Source organism: Dreissena polymorpha, chromosome 9 (assembly GCF_020536995.1).
Source record: "Dreissena polymorpha isolate Duluth1 chromosome 9, UMN_Dpol_1.0, whole genome shotgun sequence".
In the NCBI taxonomy this organism is placed as follows: domain Eukaryota; kingdom Metazoa; phylum Mollusca; class Bivalvia; order Myida; family Dreissenidae; genus Dreissena; species Dreissena polymorpha.
Genome location: NC_068363.1, coordinates 4,646,494 through 4,667,080, shown reverse-complemented (window position 1 = coordinate 4,667,080; position 20,587 = coordinate 4,646,494). Strand labels below are relative to the sequence as shown.

The window sequence follows — 20,587 nt, the reverse complement described above, 5'->3', positions numbered from 1 at the left end:
TAGACTATGTTCCCATCGGTACTCATAGGCTATGTTCACGACGGTACGCATAGGCTATGTTCATTCCGGTACTTATCATCTCACCGTCATTCTGTATGGACATTTGTTCATTGAGGCCAGAATGGGCTGTCGACATTTGCCCGTTTGAAAATAATATCACAGTCTGACTTCAAGATTTCAATTTTCAGAAAGTATCGTGGTAAGATTACCATTTACAAGACGCAATCAGATATACATGTGTAATACAAAACTGCGTTCATGAAATACTATCGTACCGTAATTTGAATCGCAAAGAAAAAACAAATGTTGGATACATAATATGCCATATAAGGACACACAATATAACCTGATTTAGTATCATCTATATTTACGTATCCAATAATACACTTTGAGTGTACTTGAACATATTTACCGGTATACGTCATGTATTTTTCTTTAATGCAAATTCCATCATATGTATTCGTGTATAAAAGCGCATAGGAAATGCAACATGTACTAAGCATTAATGTATGAACTGTGTGTGAAATAATAATAATCATATAAATATACAATACACTACGAAAAAAAAAAATCATGCGATGGATAAGCGACTTTAAACTGAAAAACTACATTTCAATAATTGTTTCCACATCAAAATTGTTTTTTTCCTGTACTGACAAACAACAAAAACACATAAATGGTCAAGCCCTTCGATTAATTAATTTATTTTTTATGAACATCTACCGGTTTCATGCTGTTGTTGTTGTTCAATGTATAAGTTTCAGTCAACAGTGTGGACAATACGGGGAGTAATTAATCCAGCCGAGTATTATCGGTATACCTCAGCCTAGTTCCTTCATCAGAATGGGGTCGAATAGCGACACTAAAGCAAAAAGCATGACCAATCAAAACAGTAAGACATTTTCTGTACATACCGTGTCGTTTTTAAGCGCAACAAAGGCCTGATGAAAAGTGTTTCGCTGCTCCTCGGTCAACATCCGGTACTCCCGCCTCACCCGGGGCTCCCGGGGTATGTAGAATAGCGTGTCAATCCATGCCTGGTCCTGAGGACGGATCGGAAAATTCACCCCTACCTCCACGGCGGCCGTCTTGACAACCAGCATTATGGGTAACCATAGCAACAACATGTCTACAGCGATTCCTGTCCTTCTAAAAGGTCAAGTGCTATCGTGAGCTCTCTGGTTATATTAACCCTTTTCCACTAAGAAGCAGTAAACATGGCTTTCGCAAGTCTGTTCAGGTTTTATGCTGTTTGCTGCTCATCTTAGTATCTAAGGCTTGGAAATGAAGCCTTTACAACTTGAATTTAGTAAGAAGCAGAGGGGGTAATCACGTGATAGTCAAGATGGCGACGTCCATGCCGAGACGGTTATTTTTCGCCGTTTTATACCCTTTATTACTTTTGTTTATTTTTTAAATGACGATCACATACCAGCCATATCAGTAAAAAGGTGATTAGCGTTTATTTCGTATTTAAATTCGCTTTATATCTCGACTTTACTCCCCGCAAATTTTCATAGCGGAGACCTAACTAGATCATCCCGCTAAGAAATTTCGCAGCGAGTAAAGTCGAGATATAGAGCGAATAATACTAAGAAATAAAAGCCAGTAACTTTCTTCCTAATATGGCTGGAAAGTGAGCGGAATTAAAAAATAATGCAAGTAATACAGGGTATAAAACGACGAAAAAATACCTGCCTCGGCATGGACGTTGCCATCTTGTTTGTCACGTGATTATCCCCTCTGAGAAGGGTCTTTAATTATATTAAACTTTCTATGGGACTACAAATGCATCAATATACGTATCTAAGTGGGAAAGGGTTAACGAGCATCCTGTTCATGATATCTTCTAGTAAGTATACAGTACAGAAAAATGTAAATAACACATCCTTTAAAACAAATCCGCTGAAAAGTATTTAGAAATTAAGATGAACGCGTAAGAGGACTTTAATGACAAAAAAGTATTTTATGCCCATGGTATCTCTGAGAGTTCCGATGGTATTGTGAACATACCTAGTAAATCAAGTTGCCCACCCAAAATAAAAACGATTTCGTGATAACATTTGTCGCAATTCGTTACTTTTAATTTTGCGCCGATCTTTTGTCTAAGAATATAAAGAATCGGCATATAAAAATACAGATTAAAAATACGCCACTGAAATGCTAAGTGACGTCATTTTGTGTTTAAGAGTTTAAAAATGTTAATAAACGTAAAACGCAAAGTATAATGAAATAATGGTCGACATATAAATTATAATAATCGTATCATCAATAAAAATTTCAATTAACCATATCGACAGAAAATCAGCCATAATCATTATCATACTTAAATTCAGCAAAATAATAATGGACATGATTGAAATTCTATAAACTTCAAAAATTCCAGGATAGATATATCAAACGTTTGAGAGTTGGGCGGTTTGCTCACCTTTGAAATAAAAGTTTTTTGTAAATCCAGATGGTAAATTTCTGATCTTCAGATAATGTTCGTAGCTGTTGTCACTTTAAACTTAGTCTGCTTCTAATAGTCCAACGTATGCTTCTAATGACATTTTTCCAAGCAACAAATGCTCACACATTACTGCCAAATTTAAGAAGAGACAAGCTTCGAATAACAATAATTTTTATGTTTAGTCTCACAAACGTTGGTTTAGTAACTGTTCAAATAACTGTTGCCCGGGGCGCATATCTGTATCTTCCGGTATGAACGCGAACGTAACGTCATCGCGTAGTGTATTGGCTACTTTAATTAAATTTGCCTCAGGTGTTGAAATTGATTTCGAACATATTACATTACCAAACACCTATCAACACTCATATAACCCGATGTTACATGGTGTGTATTGAGATGGGAAGGTTATTCTCTGTGAATTTTTTTTACAAATTGCTTGGCCTTTAGAAATCAAATTCGAAAGGCGTAATGTAATAACTTATAAAAGATATTTATTGTTGTAACATTGATTTTGGGCAAAAACAAACGATCACATTTATAGTTAAATAATGCACCATTATAAGTATTTTATAGTGGATCAATTTACGTACATACGTCGAAAGAATTTAAATGAAATAGAACATTGTTTTGATATATTAAAAGTTGTGTGCGTAGTCTTGTGTTTATTGTTTAATCCATATATATGTATTCGTAACTTTTATATTTTATTGATTCAAGAGATATTATTCAATTATTAAACCCTGACCTAAAATGAAATGCCTGTATGTGCACGTGATAAGAGATATTTTAAAATTGCATACCCTATGATGTTGACCTTAAATAGTATACATGTCTTATTTTACCATCAAATAAATTGCACACATCATTAAGTGACCGTGGATCAAATCGTCATTTACATGAGTGGAAATAAATTGCATGTTAAATGTCCCTGCGACATTGACCTAACTCCTCAACTTCTATGCGACTCCTTTCCTCCCAAGTTACCGGCATACTAATTCAAATGATCTTATAGGAAAACGTTCTATATATATCATGCGGAAATTTCAATTTTACAAACTCCTGTGGCTTGGAAATCTTAACTCAAAATCGAAAATATTCATTTCCTCCGAAGTAACCATCATCCCAATTAAAACGATCGAATGTCAACGTATTTACTAAATACAATGGCAAATCATTTGTCTTAATTCATTCACAAGAACCTATGACCATAACCTGTTGACCTCACAATCGATAGGTGTCTTCATTTTATCCACGGTATAGCAATTTGACATGATCGTAGCTGGAAGCGTTCTCTAGAAATAGCGCGGAAAGGACATGATCTCATTTTATGTTGCAAGCCCCTGGGACCTTAAATGTTGAACTTACAAATCGATGAGAGGGTTAGTTTCCTATTAAAAAAATAACCATCATATGAGCCTTGTTCTGATAAAACTGGGACTAATGCTATGCGTAAAGTGTCATCCCAGATTAGCTTGCGCAGTCCGCACAGGCTAATCAGGGACGATACTTTCCGATTTTATGTTTAAATGAAGTCTCTTCTTCGCAAAAATCCAATTTAGGCGGAAAGTGTCGTCCCTGATTAGCCTGTGCGAACTGCACAGGCTTATCTGGGATGACACTTTGCGCACATGCATTATGCCCAGTTTTCTCAGAACACGACTCATATCAATTTGCATGAGCATGGGTCAAAGCGATAAGTAGATAGACTGCAGAAGACGAAGCGGACTACGGAGACTTCGGATCGACAGACCGATCCAAGGTGCAGGTGAAAATGTTTATATCTGATCAGGTCTAAAAAAACAGGGTGTAATGCATGAGCGTAACGTATTAATCCAGAATAGCCTATGAAGTCCGCACATGCTAATCAGGGACGACACCTTCCACCTAGATTGGATCCTCGTTTTGATAAAGAGACATAAAGTCAATAACAGCGGTTAATTCAGACTTCACAGACTTATTTGGGACACAACTTCGCGCATATGCATTAAGCCCAGTTTTCCCAGAGACAGGCTCATTTTGATTAAAAATCTATAAAAAGATCAAAATAAGAACAACACTGTAGATAATTATAATTTATTGAGTTATATTGTCGCAATATCTAATTATTTATTAATATCATTAGGTTTGTAATGGTCATGCAATTCATTTTAAAATCTAAAAACATTAAACATATTTGTTTTCGATGTTCAAAATGCAAGCTAATGCTGTCCTATTGGAGCTATAACTTATGATCACGATGCTATGTACCGGTAAATCTGAATTTCTGATTATTTCTTTCGTGGTATATCCAAATGTCGTAATGAAAACAAACTTTAGTACAGTTACTGTTTGGTCATGAAAACACCATAACCAGTTTAATTATATCCAAAAGTATAGCTTATGTCATTGGTAATTTAAAAAGTACCTACAATTGAACACAAATCAATTATTAGATAAAATAAGGTATTTTACAAAAAAAAACACGTTTTACATGTTTTCTGTTTCAGGAACTAAAATTTCTACATTGGAGTTGATAAGGTTCTCTGAGCCTTGCAGGACAGTTTCCTCCGTGTCATAATCACCAATAGTCTCATACGCTTGCTCCGAGTTGGCATCATACACCTGCTCTGTGTTCTCATAACCCTGCTCTGAGTTGACATTATCATCCCGAACATTAACCTCTGTGTTGCAGACCAGCGTCTGGTCACTAGACACGGTGACAATATCAACAGGGATATCTATAACATCGTGCTGCGATACATTAATTTTACCAAGCTGGTCACCTTCGTTCACTGTCAAGGTCATTGGCTGACCATCAACAATTTGTATGGGATGAAAAGCGCCCCGCTGAATTTCAAAGTGACCAGATGGCAAAGAATGGTGGAACTGAAACTGTCCATTAAAGTCAGCTGTCGGGATAAGTTGCGCCTGAATTTCACTGCCATCACAGCCATTGGTGGTAGTCAACTGGACTGTGATGTACTGTTCTACTAAGGACATCGGTACTATATTTGCGGGCGGGGTCTTCACAAAACACTCAGACTTGTTCCGTTTTGGTTTCTGTATATCCGTGCCAGGGACCGACTGCAGAATGATATAATTCCCCTGGCTTGTGGCTATTGTCATGTGTTCTGTACCGTGTATTTCCTTATCTTTAATAGATAATGTGTTCTGACCATCAAACAGGCCATCATTCTTTTTAGTAGCGCCAGATATTGTTTTCACACTTGAACGACTGTTTATTTGCTTAGTTTTCTCATTTTTCATAAGCTTTAGTTGCTTTGCCTTCATAATAGTTTTATGAGACTTTTTCAGAATGCCTCGTCTGCCTCTGACTAATTGATCTACATAAGAGCGAACATTTTCTTTCACTGTAGTGGCATTAATTTCTTCACCATTGCCTTCCTCCACCACATTTTCACCATCTGTTTGTTCAACTTTCACAATTTTTCTTGGTCTCCCCGGTTTACGTTTTACCCTCCTAGTCCTAAACATCTGTCTGGAAACGGGCTTGTCTGGGTCACACTTGTGTTCTTTCAGCAGCTTCATGCGAAAAAACCCACGATTGCACTTCTCGCATTTGAAAGCATACTCTCCCCTGTGGCCACGCATATGTTCGTTGTATTGAGGCTTTCGCTTGAACTCTCGTGCACAGATCTTGCAGGTCCAGGGTTTGGTGAGGCTGTGAGAATACAGGTGTGCCTTCAGCTTGTCTGGCCTGTTAAACTCCTTAGTACAGCCTGAAAGCGTCAAGACATCGGTATTTATACCTCAGAAATGAATGTATAGCATGCAAGGGTCAAGACATAGGTATTAGGCTCAGGGGCCAGGGCTCAACATTAACAGTTGTCCTATTGCCCCTGGCAAGTAAAAGTTGGGTCTGGGCAAGTTATTTTTTAATCTAGTTGTCTGCCCGGGCAAGTGCAAAAAAGAACAAAGAGCATTTTATTAAGACTTTAATTGCTTTAATAATTTTGTTAAATGTGCAAACATAAAAAGGGTTTTGAGGTGTATTATTTTGAACTTTATTTAAAAATATGAGGTTTTCAATTAATGTGATAGTTCATGTTTGGGCAAGTGGCTTTACGTTCAGGGCAAGTAGATTTTCGAAGTACTTGCCCAGTAGGGAAAGTTGGTTTTTAGGTTAATGTTGAGCCCTGCAGACATGAATGTTTAGCATGCAAGGGTCAAGACATGGGCATTAACACCTCAGACATGAATGTATAGCATGCAAGGGTTGAGAAATTGGTATTGACACCTCAGACATGAATGTATAGCATGCAAGGGCCAAGACATGGGTATTAACACATCAGACATGAATGTATAGCATGCAAGGGTCAAGACATTGGTATTAACACCTCAGAGATAAATGTACAGCATAAAAGGGTCAAGACATGGGTACTAACACCTCAGACATGAATGTATAGCATGCAAGGGTCAAGACATTGGTACTAACACCTCAGAGATAAATGTACAGCATAAAAGGGTCAAGACATGGGTATTAACACCTCAGACATGAATGTAGAGCACGCAAGGGTCAAGACATTGGTATTAACACCTCAGAGATAAATGTACAGTATAAAAGGGTCAAGACATGGGTATTAACACATCAGACATGATTGTAGAGCACGCAAGGGTCAAGACATGGGTATCAACACCTCAGAAATAAATGTACTGCATAAAAGGGTCAAGACATGGGTATTAACACCCCAGACACGAATATATAGCATGCAAGGGTCAAGACATGGGTATTAACACCCCAGACATGAATATATAGCATGCAAGGGTAAAGACATGGGTATTAATACCCCAGACATGAATGTATAGCATGCAAGGGTAAAGACATGGGTATTAACACCTCAGACATGTATGTAGAGCACGCAAGGGTCAAGACATGGGTATTAACACCTAGGACATGAATAAAGAGCCTGCAGTCAAAACATTAGTATTTACAACGCAGACATAAATGAACATCCAGCAAGCCTCTCAACATTTGTATGAACATTATGTTCTCAGTGTTCAGTCAACGACAGAAATTTCACAAAATGATTCTTAGGAGAAATTTTTTCCTAATTGAAATATTAAGATGAATCTTTTTCAAAAATGCAGTATTTTATGCTTGAAAAAAGTCTCTTAGCAACATCTACTTGTTTTAAACATTTATATGTAAAAATACATCTACATGAAATAGCCAAACACCTAAAGAAGTGTGTACTTGACAGAATTTCCGGAGGTTTTACCTGAGAGGCTTTGTGAATTATTTAAGACTAGGAGCAAAAATAACTTTTAATCTTAATATTTAGTCATTAGTGAAAACTCTTAAATATTTAAAACAACAAAATATTATATGTTCATCTTTTTAAAATCACAGCAACACATCAACTGTTACAAATGGTACATTCTACCAGTGCTAGTGGTATATGGACAGAATGTATGAATTTAATAAATTGAACATCAACCACTCAATGTTCAAATTATTAATATTTGAATATATAGTATTTATGCAAGATTACATACAAATGATAGACATTCTGTAAACTGTCAGATAGAAGATAGCATGTCACGTAAACACTTTGAGAACAATGCTGATGATTCAATGGCAGACTGCAGAAGCCTGAATAAGCTCTCTCCACTATCAGACAAGATTATGCATAACATGATGATTGTGTATCTTATTTCATAAATCATATGGATATGTTAAAAAAAATTCTGTAATAGAAAGTAGAATCTGTTGTGTTTGTTTTGAGTCAGTTTTCAAAATAACATGGAAGTAAAAGATTAATCTTAAAAACAATTAAATTATTTAGTTGTCTGATGTTTATCATACATAAATAGACATTGCTAATTGAAATGCTTTTTTCATTTATCAAACATATAATAACTTTAATAAAACAACAACAACATGTTTAATGACCGTACCACAAAGTGCCTTAAAGGGGCACTTGTATTTGCACATTTTTTCATGAATGAGTAGGTGGCGCTTCAGCTTATCCTTGCGATTGAAGCTCGCCATGCACTGGTCACAGGACCAAGGTTTCAGGCCTGTGTGTATCAGGGTGTGGGTGCGCAGGTAGTGGTCCGTCTTGAAACACTTCTTGCAGGTTGGGCACTGATGTAGGTCTGGAACAGGGTCAAGGTCATAGTGGTCGGATCTTCATTGACCAAGCTGACTTTTTATGGGTTTATATTTCAGAGTTAATTATTTACAACAAATGGTTGAATGATAAATTTTATTAAATCCTTGGAAAATAATAACACCTTGGCCAAACAGAAAGGCTGCTTTGATGTATGTAAAACTGTCTACAAATAGTCAGTTGAGTGACGAAAAACCAAGATGCTGGATCAATGGTTCCACTTTCAAATTGATTCAATGGCGAAAAAAGTGTACGCAAATTCAGTGAACATTATTTTCTTTTTTAATCATGGCATGCCAGGCTCACATTTATCACTATCACTAACTAATATTCTTTTTTTTTTCAATGGCAATTTGTAATGATCCTTTAGTTTAACCTAAGTATTATTAATGAAAATATATGGGATAGAGCCCATTCTGAATGCTTTTAGCACAAATAATGTGCGCTTTCAACCGTTTTGAAATATAACAAGAACTAGTTAATTATTTTTCTTTATAATAACCTATTAAAATCTAAACATTAACACAAACATATTTCCAATAGAAGAACTTCTTACTCTCAGTTCCGTGAGTGATGAGGTGTTTGCGTAGGAACCTCTCGCTGGCACACTTCTTGCCACAGTGGGGGCACACGTGGTTGTGAGTCTCCGTTGCTAGGTGGTTGCTAAGGGCCTCCGGACTGGCATACTTGTTGAAACACAGGGTGCACTGGTAGTGTCTGCAATAGAATGACACAATCTGGGCTGGGACGTCCTGTGGAAGTCAAGCAGCCTACAGTCTTTAAAGAGTGATCACAATTAATCTCTTTCGTCTGAAAATTCAAAAGAAGGAAACTTTCCACCTTATCTAGATTTCCTTTAAATGAACAATATAATAAAGGCAAAAGGTGTCATTCAGAATAGCATGTACGTACTGCAAACCTAATCTTGAAAACACATGACATGTATTAAGCACACTTCTTCTAGAACAAGGCTAAACCATCCACCCCGGAAGGAGCACCTACTTTGGACCAGTTTTTCCCGGGTTGTCAAAGAAACTGTGTGAGTACTGGTGCGTGCCAAGCTCATACAAGGTGTTGAAGACCTCGTTGCACTGGTGACAGCGGTACGTGAGCTCATCGTTGTGGCTCTCCACGTGCTCCAGGAAGGCCTCCATATCCTTGAACGTGGCACTGCACTCCTTCTTCACACACCGGTACACCTGATAGAACCAGGTGTGATTTTTTAGACCTGATGTATTTTATGCCTTTCCTACAAACCCTGACATCCTTCCAACTGTCACACAACCATTTGAGCTGTTAACTAACTCAGGCAGGGGTTTCTTTAAAACCTGGGTTTGAGCAGAGAAGGGGGAGGGGTTTGGGGGCGGGTCTAGTTTTATCAGCCAGCTACTTTGATCTAGATTTTTAACCAAAACTGTCAAAATTTTGAAGCTTTGTATAAATGATTTTTTTAAAATCCTCTGCCTATTTTTAAACTAAAATGTAATGGTTCACAAGATTATTTAAACCGCTGTGTCTATATAGGTTTGATTACTTTAGTCAAATACTTTTGAGTAACATGTAACAAGTCACAAGATGTCATTTTTATGCTACAACTAGAATTGTGTCCATAGGGTGTGGATGGACACGTCATGTCACTGGACACAGAAATAGGTGTATAAAAAATATTAATCAACACTGCATAGTTATGACATGTAATCTTGTTATGATGACAACATTTGCCAATTTATCTCAGAATCACGTTATGCACAATAGAGAAATAGACACAAAGTCATACACACCAGTATCACCAAACAAGTACATGTACTATGACCAAACACCAAATATCCACTGTGACCTTGACCTTTAAGTGTTGTTTGTTTTGATACATCATAATGCCTGGGAACAATAGAAAGGCCATTACTGTGTCTATGCAAGAAAAAGACTGAACTAAACTATAATTTGCCTCAATAGTAACTAAGAATACACAGATGTCACATGGGGAAATATGTAGCAGAATAATGTACCTTTTACAACTTTTTACATCATGTTATAGGATCTCTTAGTTGATAATGGACATAATTAAAACACCTTTTATTGTACGATGATCAAAATCACAGCTTGATATAATAAAGGACCATTTCTGGAAGTTAAGATTTTGTTTGTTGAAAAGAAATGGAGAAGGACGGAGGGAGGGACATATATCCAGACAAGCATTCACAGGAATTCTAGTATACCTCCCTTTACAGGGTCTATAAATAAGTGGTAGCACAAGTTTATATCCAAATAAATATGTTTATAAAAAAATTCACAACATAATGTAGCAACATGCTTAAATTTTCCTCCCAAGTTATTTGAAAATATTTCAATTTTAAATAAAGTTATTGCCTAGACTAGAGTCTGACCATGTGTACATAACCGGCGACAAGGTAAACTCAATATGCCCTCAGTCATTGACGGAAGAGTGCATAAATAATGTTCCTTTTTTAATTGCACCAAATAGTAAGTTTACCTGTATGTTTTTATGATTAACCATGTGTGATTTCAGCTGCAAATAAGTCTTGAATTTCTCTGGACAGTACTGGCACATGAAGGAGTTGTCTATTACGACTTTCACTTTGAAATTTTGCTTGCCTCCCTTGTATTGCTTGTTGTCTCCCTTGGCATCAGTGACAATAATAGCATTGTCATCTGAGGCCTGTGAAGTCTGCAAGTATACAAGCTCATTTTATTGAGTGATGCTTTCAACATTATTGTGTATCCACTGTACCACAATTTTTTTGTAGCCAGTGTACTTCACCACATCATACATATATTTAAAACATACTGGCCATACATCTACTAAATATAAATTTGCACAGAAAGTTTTAAATTTGTTAACTGCAACATTAAACATGAACTAAGTCTTATAATATTTACATGTATGCATACGCAAGAAAAAGCCTTTTAACCCGTAATAGTTTGCAGACTATGAATTATTATTCGTCTAAACCCCATCCTGCCCAGAGGCAACGTGAAATGGCTATATGCACACAGCATTAAACCAAAACAGCCTGAGAGTAACTTGCAGTCTGTTCAGGTTTTATGCTGTTTTGTTTGCTGCTTATCTTAGAGTTGAAAACGAAGCATTTAAAACTTGAATCTAGTTATTTGATTTTCTTAAGGACCATAAACATGTCAAAATGTGTAGGTAGTACAGGGTTAAATAGCAACAAAAGGACAACATACCTGACTGATTTCCACGATCCTGAGTCTGTTCCTCTGCCTGCTCAGAGGTCCCATCCTCCTCTGACACTGGAACCAGTATCGGTGGGGGCTGGTTGGGGAGGGTGGAGCCTGGGCCGGTAGGCCACACCTTCAAACATATCAAATAAGCCATGTTATGGTAAAACTGGGCTAAATGCATGTGTGTAAAGTGTTGTTCGAGATTAGCCTGTGCAGTCCGCACAGGCTATTCAGGGACGACACTTCAGTTTACATTTTTATGGATTCATTTGCTTAAAGGATGTCTTTTCTTTAAAAATGTCAGTGTATGTCGAAAGTGTCCCTGATTAGCCTGTTCAGACCAAAAAAAGCTAATCTAGAATGATACCTTACCCAAATGCATTAAGCCCAGTTTTCCTATAACAAAGCTAAAATGTCATTAAGACATAAACAAGTAATTTATACTAAGAATCTTAAAACATGCTTTTCTTGCCTAAGGAAATGGAATGTTAAAATTCCTTTTAATTAAATTATTGCTTGTTTTGTTGAGGAAAAAGGTATAAATGGTAAAGGACAAATACAATAAATTAATATAAGTACATTTTAAGGAGAATATGGTATATGTTATAGTTCCTTCTGAAATAAACATGCATTAGTCAGTTAAATTAATCCATAACAGACTCAATACACACAAAAACTTCAAATACTAAACAAAATGTGTAACTAGTATTAGAAACATTGGCAGCTCCCTGCCCTAGGGACTCTAGCATACCTTGTGAGTTGACATATGTTTCTTTACGTTGGATTTCTGGGCAAAGGCTCGTCCGCACACCACACACTGGAATGGTTTTTCCCCTGTGTGGGAGCGCACATGCTGCTGCAGATCAAACTTCTTCTTGAAGATCTTGCTGCAGTACGTGCATGACAGCTGTTTCTTTGCCTCTTCCTGCAATGCCTGCTGATCGCTGCTTAAAATACCTTTGTTTGCCTTTTTACCTAAAATATAAATACATTTGATACACATATTTTTTGCCTTAAGTACTTGGATTACTCAATAGTTTTCACTGTTCTTTGACATGGTTCAAACTTGCTTTATAATGAGCCCAAGGGACTTCTGATCTGATACATAACAATCATGAGCTAAGAATATAGTGCCACCGAGGACAACTTTTGAAACACCATGTTCTTTAAGATTTTGTCTATAAACAAAGCATGCATATCACAGCTCTTTATATGCTTTTTTGCTTGAGTTTTTTACCACCTAAGTCTTATAACGATTTTCATTGAACCCAAAATAAAAATTGGACACAAGAAAACTATTTGAATTATGTTGGTGTTAAATTGATCAATCAAAAATGTAATTCCATGTAATTCTTACCCCCCCCCCCCCCCCAGGATAAGAATTTTAAACAATTGCTTAAATGGAACCTCAAATACACATTAAATTCAAATTTAACCTGGCCTAGATGGCGTTGGCTTCACTATTTGTATCTGCTGTGTCTTTTGCTCAGGGAGAGCAGTTGCTATGGTGATTTGCTGCTGGGGCTGCACAAGGGCATGCAGGTTGCCCATGGAGACAGGAGTGGAGAATGCGGAGCCACTGGAGGCGCACAGGGACGTGGTGGGCTGGATGGCACTCTGCAAAAAGGTTACATTGGTGGGGCGCTGACCCAGCTGGCTCAGAAAGGGGCCGCCAGACTGAACTGTACTGCCTGCTGGAGCCTTCAAAAGTAGTGAGTATACAGTGACTTTCATACATATTTCATGGGAAAGATTGTATGCATAATTGTTTGTATGCAAACAACAAATGAAACAAACATTAAGGAAAACAAACAATATAATTGGTTAATCATTTTAAAAATAATTAAAAAAAAAAAAATTGGAATACTTTACTTATTTTTCAAGTAAGGTTGATAAGAGATTTTTTTATAGAGTGTTTTGGCAGTGGAGTCTTTAATCGCCAAAAAATAGGCAAAACATAATACAATGCAAGACAATACAATACAGTAGTAATTAGCATGAGTGTAAGAAAGTAATAAATTCAAGTCTATACATAAATGCAAACCCCCATTTCAAAATGTTCAAATCTAGTATGGTTTACAGGCTTTTGATTTTCTGAATCGTATGACACACATGTCCAATCTTATGTATATTCCTACCACCATGATCAAGCAGAAGTGCATTTCAACCTCTGTATTCAAGCATTTGACACATTTTTAATTCTTTGTTTAAACTTATATCATATTTTATCCTCTATGTTTCAGGTAATTTCACATGTCTACCTCTGTGTTCAAGCTTTTGCCAAAGTTCCACTATTAAGTAACTTTTTAACATTACTGATCGAACTAATGCCACATGTTTATCTATTTGTTCAAGGTAATGTCAAGCACCCCTGTGTTACATTTTCCACACCTGGGTTCAAGCTAATGTCATGTTAAAACCTCTAATTTCAAGCTAATGTCATATTAACACCTCTAGCTTCAAGCTAATGCCACATCAAAACCTCTAGCTTTAAGCTTATGTCACATTATAACCTCTAGCTTCAAACTAATGCCATATAATAACCTCTAGCTTCAAGCTTATGTCACATTAAAACCTCTATCTTCTAGCTAATGTCATATCAAAACCTCTAGCTTCAAGCTTTTGCCACATTAAAACCTCTAGCTTCAAGCTAATGCCACATTAAAACCTCTAGCTTCAAGCTAATGTCAAATTAAAACCTCTAGCTTCCAGCTGATGTCACATTTTGAATCCTTGCTATAAGCTTATGTCACATTTTGAATCATTGGATTCAAACTTATGTCAAATTTCAACCACTAGGTTCAAGCATAATGTCTAATTTCAAAATCTATGCTCAAAATAATGGAGCATTTCAACCCCGGTGTTCAAGCCAAAACAACGTACCAGATGAATGGTAGATCCCTGCATGAGGCCAGTCTGAGTGAGGTCTGCAAAGGAGATCACCTGATCATCAGCCAGCATCACATTCTGGGTCAGCTGAGGCAGGGATCCATGGGAACCATACGCTGCCTGGAACAGGATTTAATTAGCAAATGAGTCCCTCTCTGAGAAAACAGGGCTTAATACAGGTGTGTAGTTTCATCACAGATTAGCCTGTGCAGTGGGAGCACTTTCGGGCTAACCTTGATGTTTGCTAAGAAGAGACTCTCTTTAAAATAAAACTACTATAAAAGCAGGAGTGTTGTCCCTGATAAGCCTGTGCTGACTGCACAGGCTAATCTAGAATGGCACTTTACCCACATGAATTAAGCCCTGTTTTGTCAGAGTGAAGCTCATGATCTAATATAAGATCTGTAAACAGTGATAGAAATGTGGTGGGCCATTTTCAGTTTTCCAATTAGTAAAGGCAGGACTTGAACTAGGATTCAAATCGCACGTCACGACTCTTGAGCTTCCATTTCAAGAGTAAAATTTGCTTATTTAATGTCTGTACCCGATGTTATGTGTAAAATGATATTTTGTAAACATTAACGTTAAATTTTCAAATTATAGACTGTATCTTTTCTAAATGAGATGTACCTACTTATTAAGTTTCAAGTGGAAACCTATTTTAGTTTTAAGGATTGTTTAAAAACAATAAAATAAGAGCGCTTTTTGAGTTGTGGTTCTTGAGCACTGCATATCCCCTTACATCAGATCTACCAACCTATTTAGTTTCAATACTCCTTGTAGTTTCTTGCTTCTGACAAAATTGAAGTTTACAAATTGTCAAAGAGATATACCAGTAATTAATGGGCCATAATTACAAATGTCAGGCAAAATTTTGCTGGTCATTAAACTTGGACTTCATTTTATGCAAATGAACATGCTCAGAAAGTCTAGTGACAATCTCATGAAAACTGGTTGAATGAGAGAGAATAAAACTTGTTAAAAACAGAGCCGTACTCTGTAAAAAGGGGGTTAAATGCATGTGGATAAAGTTTCCTCCCAGATTAACATGTGCAGTCTACACAGGCTAATCAGGGAAAACACCTTCAGCTTAAACTAGATTTTTGCAAAGAAGAGACTTTCTGTTAATGAAAAATACCATAAAAGCAAAAGTGTCGTGCCTGATTAGCCTGTACGGACAGCACAGGTTAATCTGGGACGACACTTTATCCACATGCATTAAACCCCTTTTTCACAGAGAATGACCCATATTTATAGCATCCTAACCTGTGAAAGACCACTCCTGACTCCATTCTGCAACCCAATGGTCTGGAATGCACTAAGCCCCTGTAGAATGGTGTTATTATGGATGATAGGGCGTGGGGCTGGCAGACCAACACAACGCTCTTGCTTGTGAGAGCAGAAAGAATTCAGGGAGGTAAACTGCTTCTTGCATTTTCCACACTGGAATATATCGTCTTCCTCCACTGCAATATCAATAGAGGAATGAACAGATTTGTTAACCCTTTGCATGCTGGGAAATTTGTCGTCTGCTAAAATGTTGTCTGCTGAATTTTTAAAATTAGCATTTTCTTCGATTTTTTTCAAAGAATACTATCAGAATAGCAAACAGTTTGGATCCTGATGAGACGCCACGTTCTGTGGCGTCTCATCTGGATCCAAACTGTTTGCAAAGGCCTTCAAAATTCGGTTCCCGCACTGAAAGGGTTAATGTCATTAAAATACAGTAACACAAGCTCTAATCTGTACAAGCTTATCAAAGTTCTTGGACAAATTACATGTAATTAACAATCAAGAATGCCATGTGCCATTCTTCTTTGCAACTTCCATAATCATTGCATATCCAGAGAACATATAATAAGTACTAAATGATTTTGATCAATCTTATTATTTTGAAAATGGGCATAAGAAATCTAGATTAACCTCATTATTAATATATAATGAATGTGTCATTATATTGTTTTGGAGAAACAAGAACAATGGAAGTGTAATTTTAGACGTCTGATATGAGTGTACAAATGTATATAAATCAAGACAGTGCAATAGTATTATTTGCAAAACAAATGCTCCTATAATTAGGATTTATAATGTAACCAACTTTGGACATTACTATCAGACTACAAACCTTGAACAGTGTTTGCATCTTGAATCACCTGTGTATCTAAAATGGACTGAATTGCAGACTGATTTTCAATGTTGGTAATTCCACCTGTAGAGAAAATAAAAATGTGAGATTATGAAAATTAGAGACAGCTGAACATAAATAATTAATAATTACAGACCAAAAATTAACAAGATGCGTTTGTGAAACACAATGTCCCCCTATATGACGTTTGACCTTGTAGGATGACCTTGACCTTGTAGGATGACCTTGACCTTTCACCACTCAAAATGTGCAGCTCCATGAGATACACATGCATTTCAAATATAAAACGGCTAGCTTCAATATTGCAGAAGTGACATTACATGAGCAATTTTGACCCATATATTTGACCTTGAAGGAAGACCTTGACCTTTCACCACTACATATGTGCAGCTCCATGAGATACACATGCATGCCAAATATCAAGTTGCTATCTTCAATATTGCAAAAGTATTCAGAAAATTAGCCATTTGGGCCACATATATTTGACCTCTGACCTTGAAGGATGACCTTGACCTTGACGTTTCACCACTCAAAATGTGCAGCTCCATATGATACACATGCATGCCAAATATCAAGTTGCTATCTTCAATATTGCAAAAGTACTCATAAAATGAGCGATTTTGGCCACATATATTTGACATCTGACCTTGAAGGATGACCTTGACCTTTCACCACTCAAAATGTGCAGCTCCATGAGATACACATGCATGTCAAATATCAAGTTGCTATCTTGAATATTGAAATACTGCAAAAGTGTACATTAAATGAGCAATTTTGACCCATATATTTGACCTTTGACCTTGAAGGATGACCTTGACCTTGACCTTTCACCACTCAAAATGTGCAGCTCCATGAGATACATAAGCATGCCAAATATCAAGTTGCTATCTTCAATATTGCAAAAGTTATTGCAAATGTTAAAGTTGGCGCAAACCAACCAACCAACCAACAGACAGGGCAAAAACAATATGTCCCCCACTACTATAGTGGGGGACATAAAAATTATATAACTTTTCAATGTACATGATATTTAGCTTTCACAACATATGCCGATTTTAATAAGTGTAATTAAATTTGAATCTCAAACAGCTCATTTATATGACTAGTAGTGCTACAATAAACAGTATAGGGTAGAACTTAGAGTTTAGAATTTATTTTTAAGATGAAATGTGACACTAAATGAATAGTTTCACACAGGTTAAAGTGGAAGATGCTGTATCAGTTTATGTCCAGCATAGTCTGCAAGTCTATTGATTTTGACTATGTGCATATTCATTTGAATTATAATTTTCAACCAAAGTTGTCAGATCTATTCTTTAAGTCTTAACGTAAAGATCTGGCATCTGCATAATTATGTATGCACACATGATCAGTGATAAAAACTACCTGAATTAACCTAACCAGTTATAAGTGTAGTGATTTATGGTCACTTCCAACAGCCTTGCTGTTGGGCTAGCTCTTTAGCCATGCGGTAAGTGTCTGACTATCACTCTGGAGGTGGTGGGTTAAATCCCCCTTCAGAGCTCAGTTTTTTTCACTTAAATGGCGCCAAGGCAAATGATTCAGAAAGTGAGTGTGAGCTGTTTAATGGTTTCTGGGTGGGCCATGCCATTGTGGATGCAAGACATGCTGTAGTGGGCGTGTCTGGGCCTTGAACATTAAGAGGGAGAAGAGTGTAGTGACTTATGGTCACTTCCAACAGCCTTGATGTTGGGATAGCTCTTTAGCGACACAGTAAGAGTGTCTGACTACCACTCTGGAGGTCGCGGGTTCAATCCATCATCGGAGCTCAGGATTTTTCACTTTATAACATACTTGACAACCAGTTACTAGTAACTAAGACTCGATCGGTCATTGTCGGCGTGGGTACTACATACATGTAACCCGGGTACTCTTAAGTATACTTAAATGTAACCCGGAGTATCGACTGCACAAAAGGTAAACAGTGTCGAGGTCATGACTTGACCACACGTGTTTAAGTTGTTTATGGAAATTCCGTGTTGAGTTTCACTCCCCAGTTTGAGGGTTGTTAACGGTCTAACTCATAATTTATATCAATTAAAAATGTTATTTTTATCATAACGGCTCTGATTTTCTATTATAATAATTAATACAAAAGGTGCATAAATGTAACACGAAACAAACATGCGTAAACAATTTTTATTTGAAATATAAATTTTGGACGTAACCAAATGGCCGCCATTTTGATAGCGTTCAATGTCGTTCCAACAGCCAAATGCTACAATGTGTACACATTGAAGTTTATTTCATCTGTAAGAAAATAATACATAATTATATAAATCAACAGGTAAATTACCCGTTAAAGTGTCGATGTATTGATGCGACATGCTTTAATGTTTGACATGCACAAGTCGTTCGTTTATTTCGATGAGCGCCATAGATTCCACAGGGGAGATAACATGAACAGCCGGCAGTACCGTTCGTTTTCCGTGAACGATCGTTACATTTCCCGCCAATATGTCAAAAGTGTTGTGGGTTACACGACACTTACGCTCACGATGTCATGTTAATGTACGTCCGTAAATAAAGCAATTTACCAGAAACGGCTCCCATGAGTTGGACAAGGATTTCCAGTCTATGGATTTTGAAGAAAAGAAATAACACAAAAGCAAATGCGAGTATATGAAGCAGATAGCCAATACTTTAACTGCTTGCGGATTTCCTGCATAAAATCTTGTGTCGTAGAATTGATCTTGAGCCTAGAGACAGCAGAGACGCCGGAGCTGGGGCGACAGGAGCGGCGGTCGCCGCCCAAATATTTTCGGCAAAAATGAAATTTCGGCAAAGACCTTTTCATTTCATTTAATACCCGTATATATTTGAAAATATCTTTACCACGTGGCAAGGTTATCACGCTTGAATTAATTCGCGGTTATGACACATGTATTGTTGATTGTCATCACCCGTCCGCGGTAATGTACGTGTCAATTATTTTGTTAATTGATCGGTCTCTTTTATAACGATAATCCTTTTATTCTTGAGTAATTAAACCTGGGAATCTGTATGATCTAAGCCTTTGCTTCTTTTTATTAATATAAAGGAAAGTTTGACATGAAACAAATGCGCCGATATCCAATAGTCCTTAATTATCACAAAGTTAAAAATACATCAAGATACCTGAATTAATTTGAAATAACAAAAGTAAATCGATAATTCTAAAAAACATACTTAATGTTTTTTTTAACACTTTTTTGTGTCATTTTAATATGTTCACTCCAAACCAACCAACGAATTTCAAATTTCCAAAACGGAATTTCGGGAAAAAAATCCCGAAGATAGTTCTTTTAACCCATATGATCCCTATTGTTGTGTCGCCTGCTACAAAGTACAAACTGCAACATATATGGTCACTTCTCCATCGTCTGTCTGTCTGTCACAACTTTTGTCATGCAGAATATGACTGTAATAGACATGTTTAAGGTCAGGTATCAGGCATAAAAACGCAGCAGAATGCGCCATTTGATGCTTAAATTTGAAAAAAGTCCGAGGGAGGCCCGTCCCCACCAACGGGAGGGGGATACACCCTCCTATACCCACCCCCTCCGCCGCCCAAATGTCAATTTGCTTCCGATGCCCCTGACTGACACCCTGTCTCACCAAAGTAGCAGTTTAATTTTAAAATCAATACAGGTAGGACAAAAGTGAAGGGTTGCTTTATTATACATGAATATCGACTTAGTGCTGTTACCTTGACTTTGAAAGAAAGCATTTTTCCGCGCGAAAATTTTCGACCATGTTATTCAATTGACTGAAAATCAATCT

At 37.0% G+C, this 20,587-nt stretch overlaps 1 protein-coding gene across 1 annotated transcript; it reads right to left on the bottom strand.

Annotated features, from left to right (window-relative positions):
* Nucleotides 1-4,511: 4,511 nt before the first annotated feature.
* Nucleotides 4,512-19,258, bottom strand: LOC127844052 (zinc finger protein 341-like). The gene is given in 13 exon segments (XM_052374020.1): nucleotides 4,512-6,171; nucleotides 8,351-8,551; nucleotides 9,122-9,282; nucleotides 9,568-9,764; nucleotides 11,057-11,233; nucleotides 11,235-11,251; nucleotides 11,773-11,899; nucleotides 12,521-12,744; nucleotides 13,206-13,470; nucleotides 14,653-14,778; nucleotides 15,925-16,124; nucleotides 16,784-16,867; nucleotides 19,122-19,258. Coding segments are annotated over 13 exon segments (3,063 nt in total). The 5' UTR covers nucleotides 19,153-19,258; the 3' UTR covers nucleotides 4,512-4,918.
* Between the last annotated feature and the right edge of the window lie 1,329 nt (nucleotides 19,259-20,587).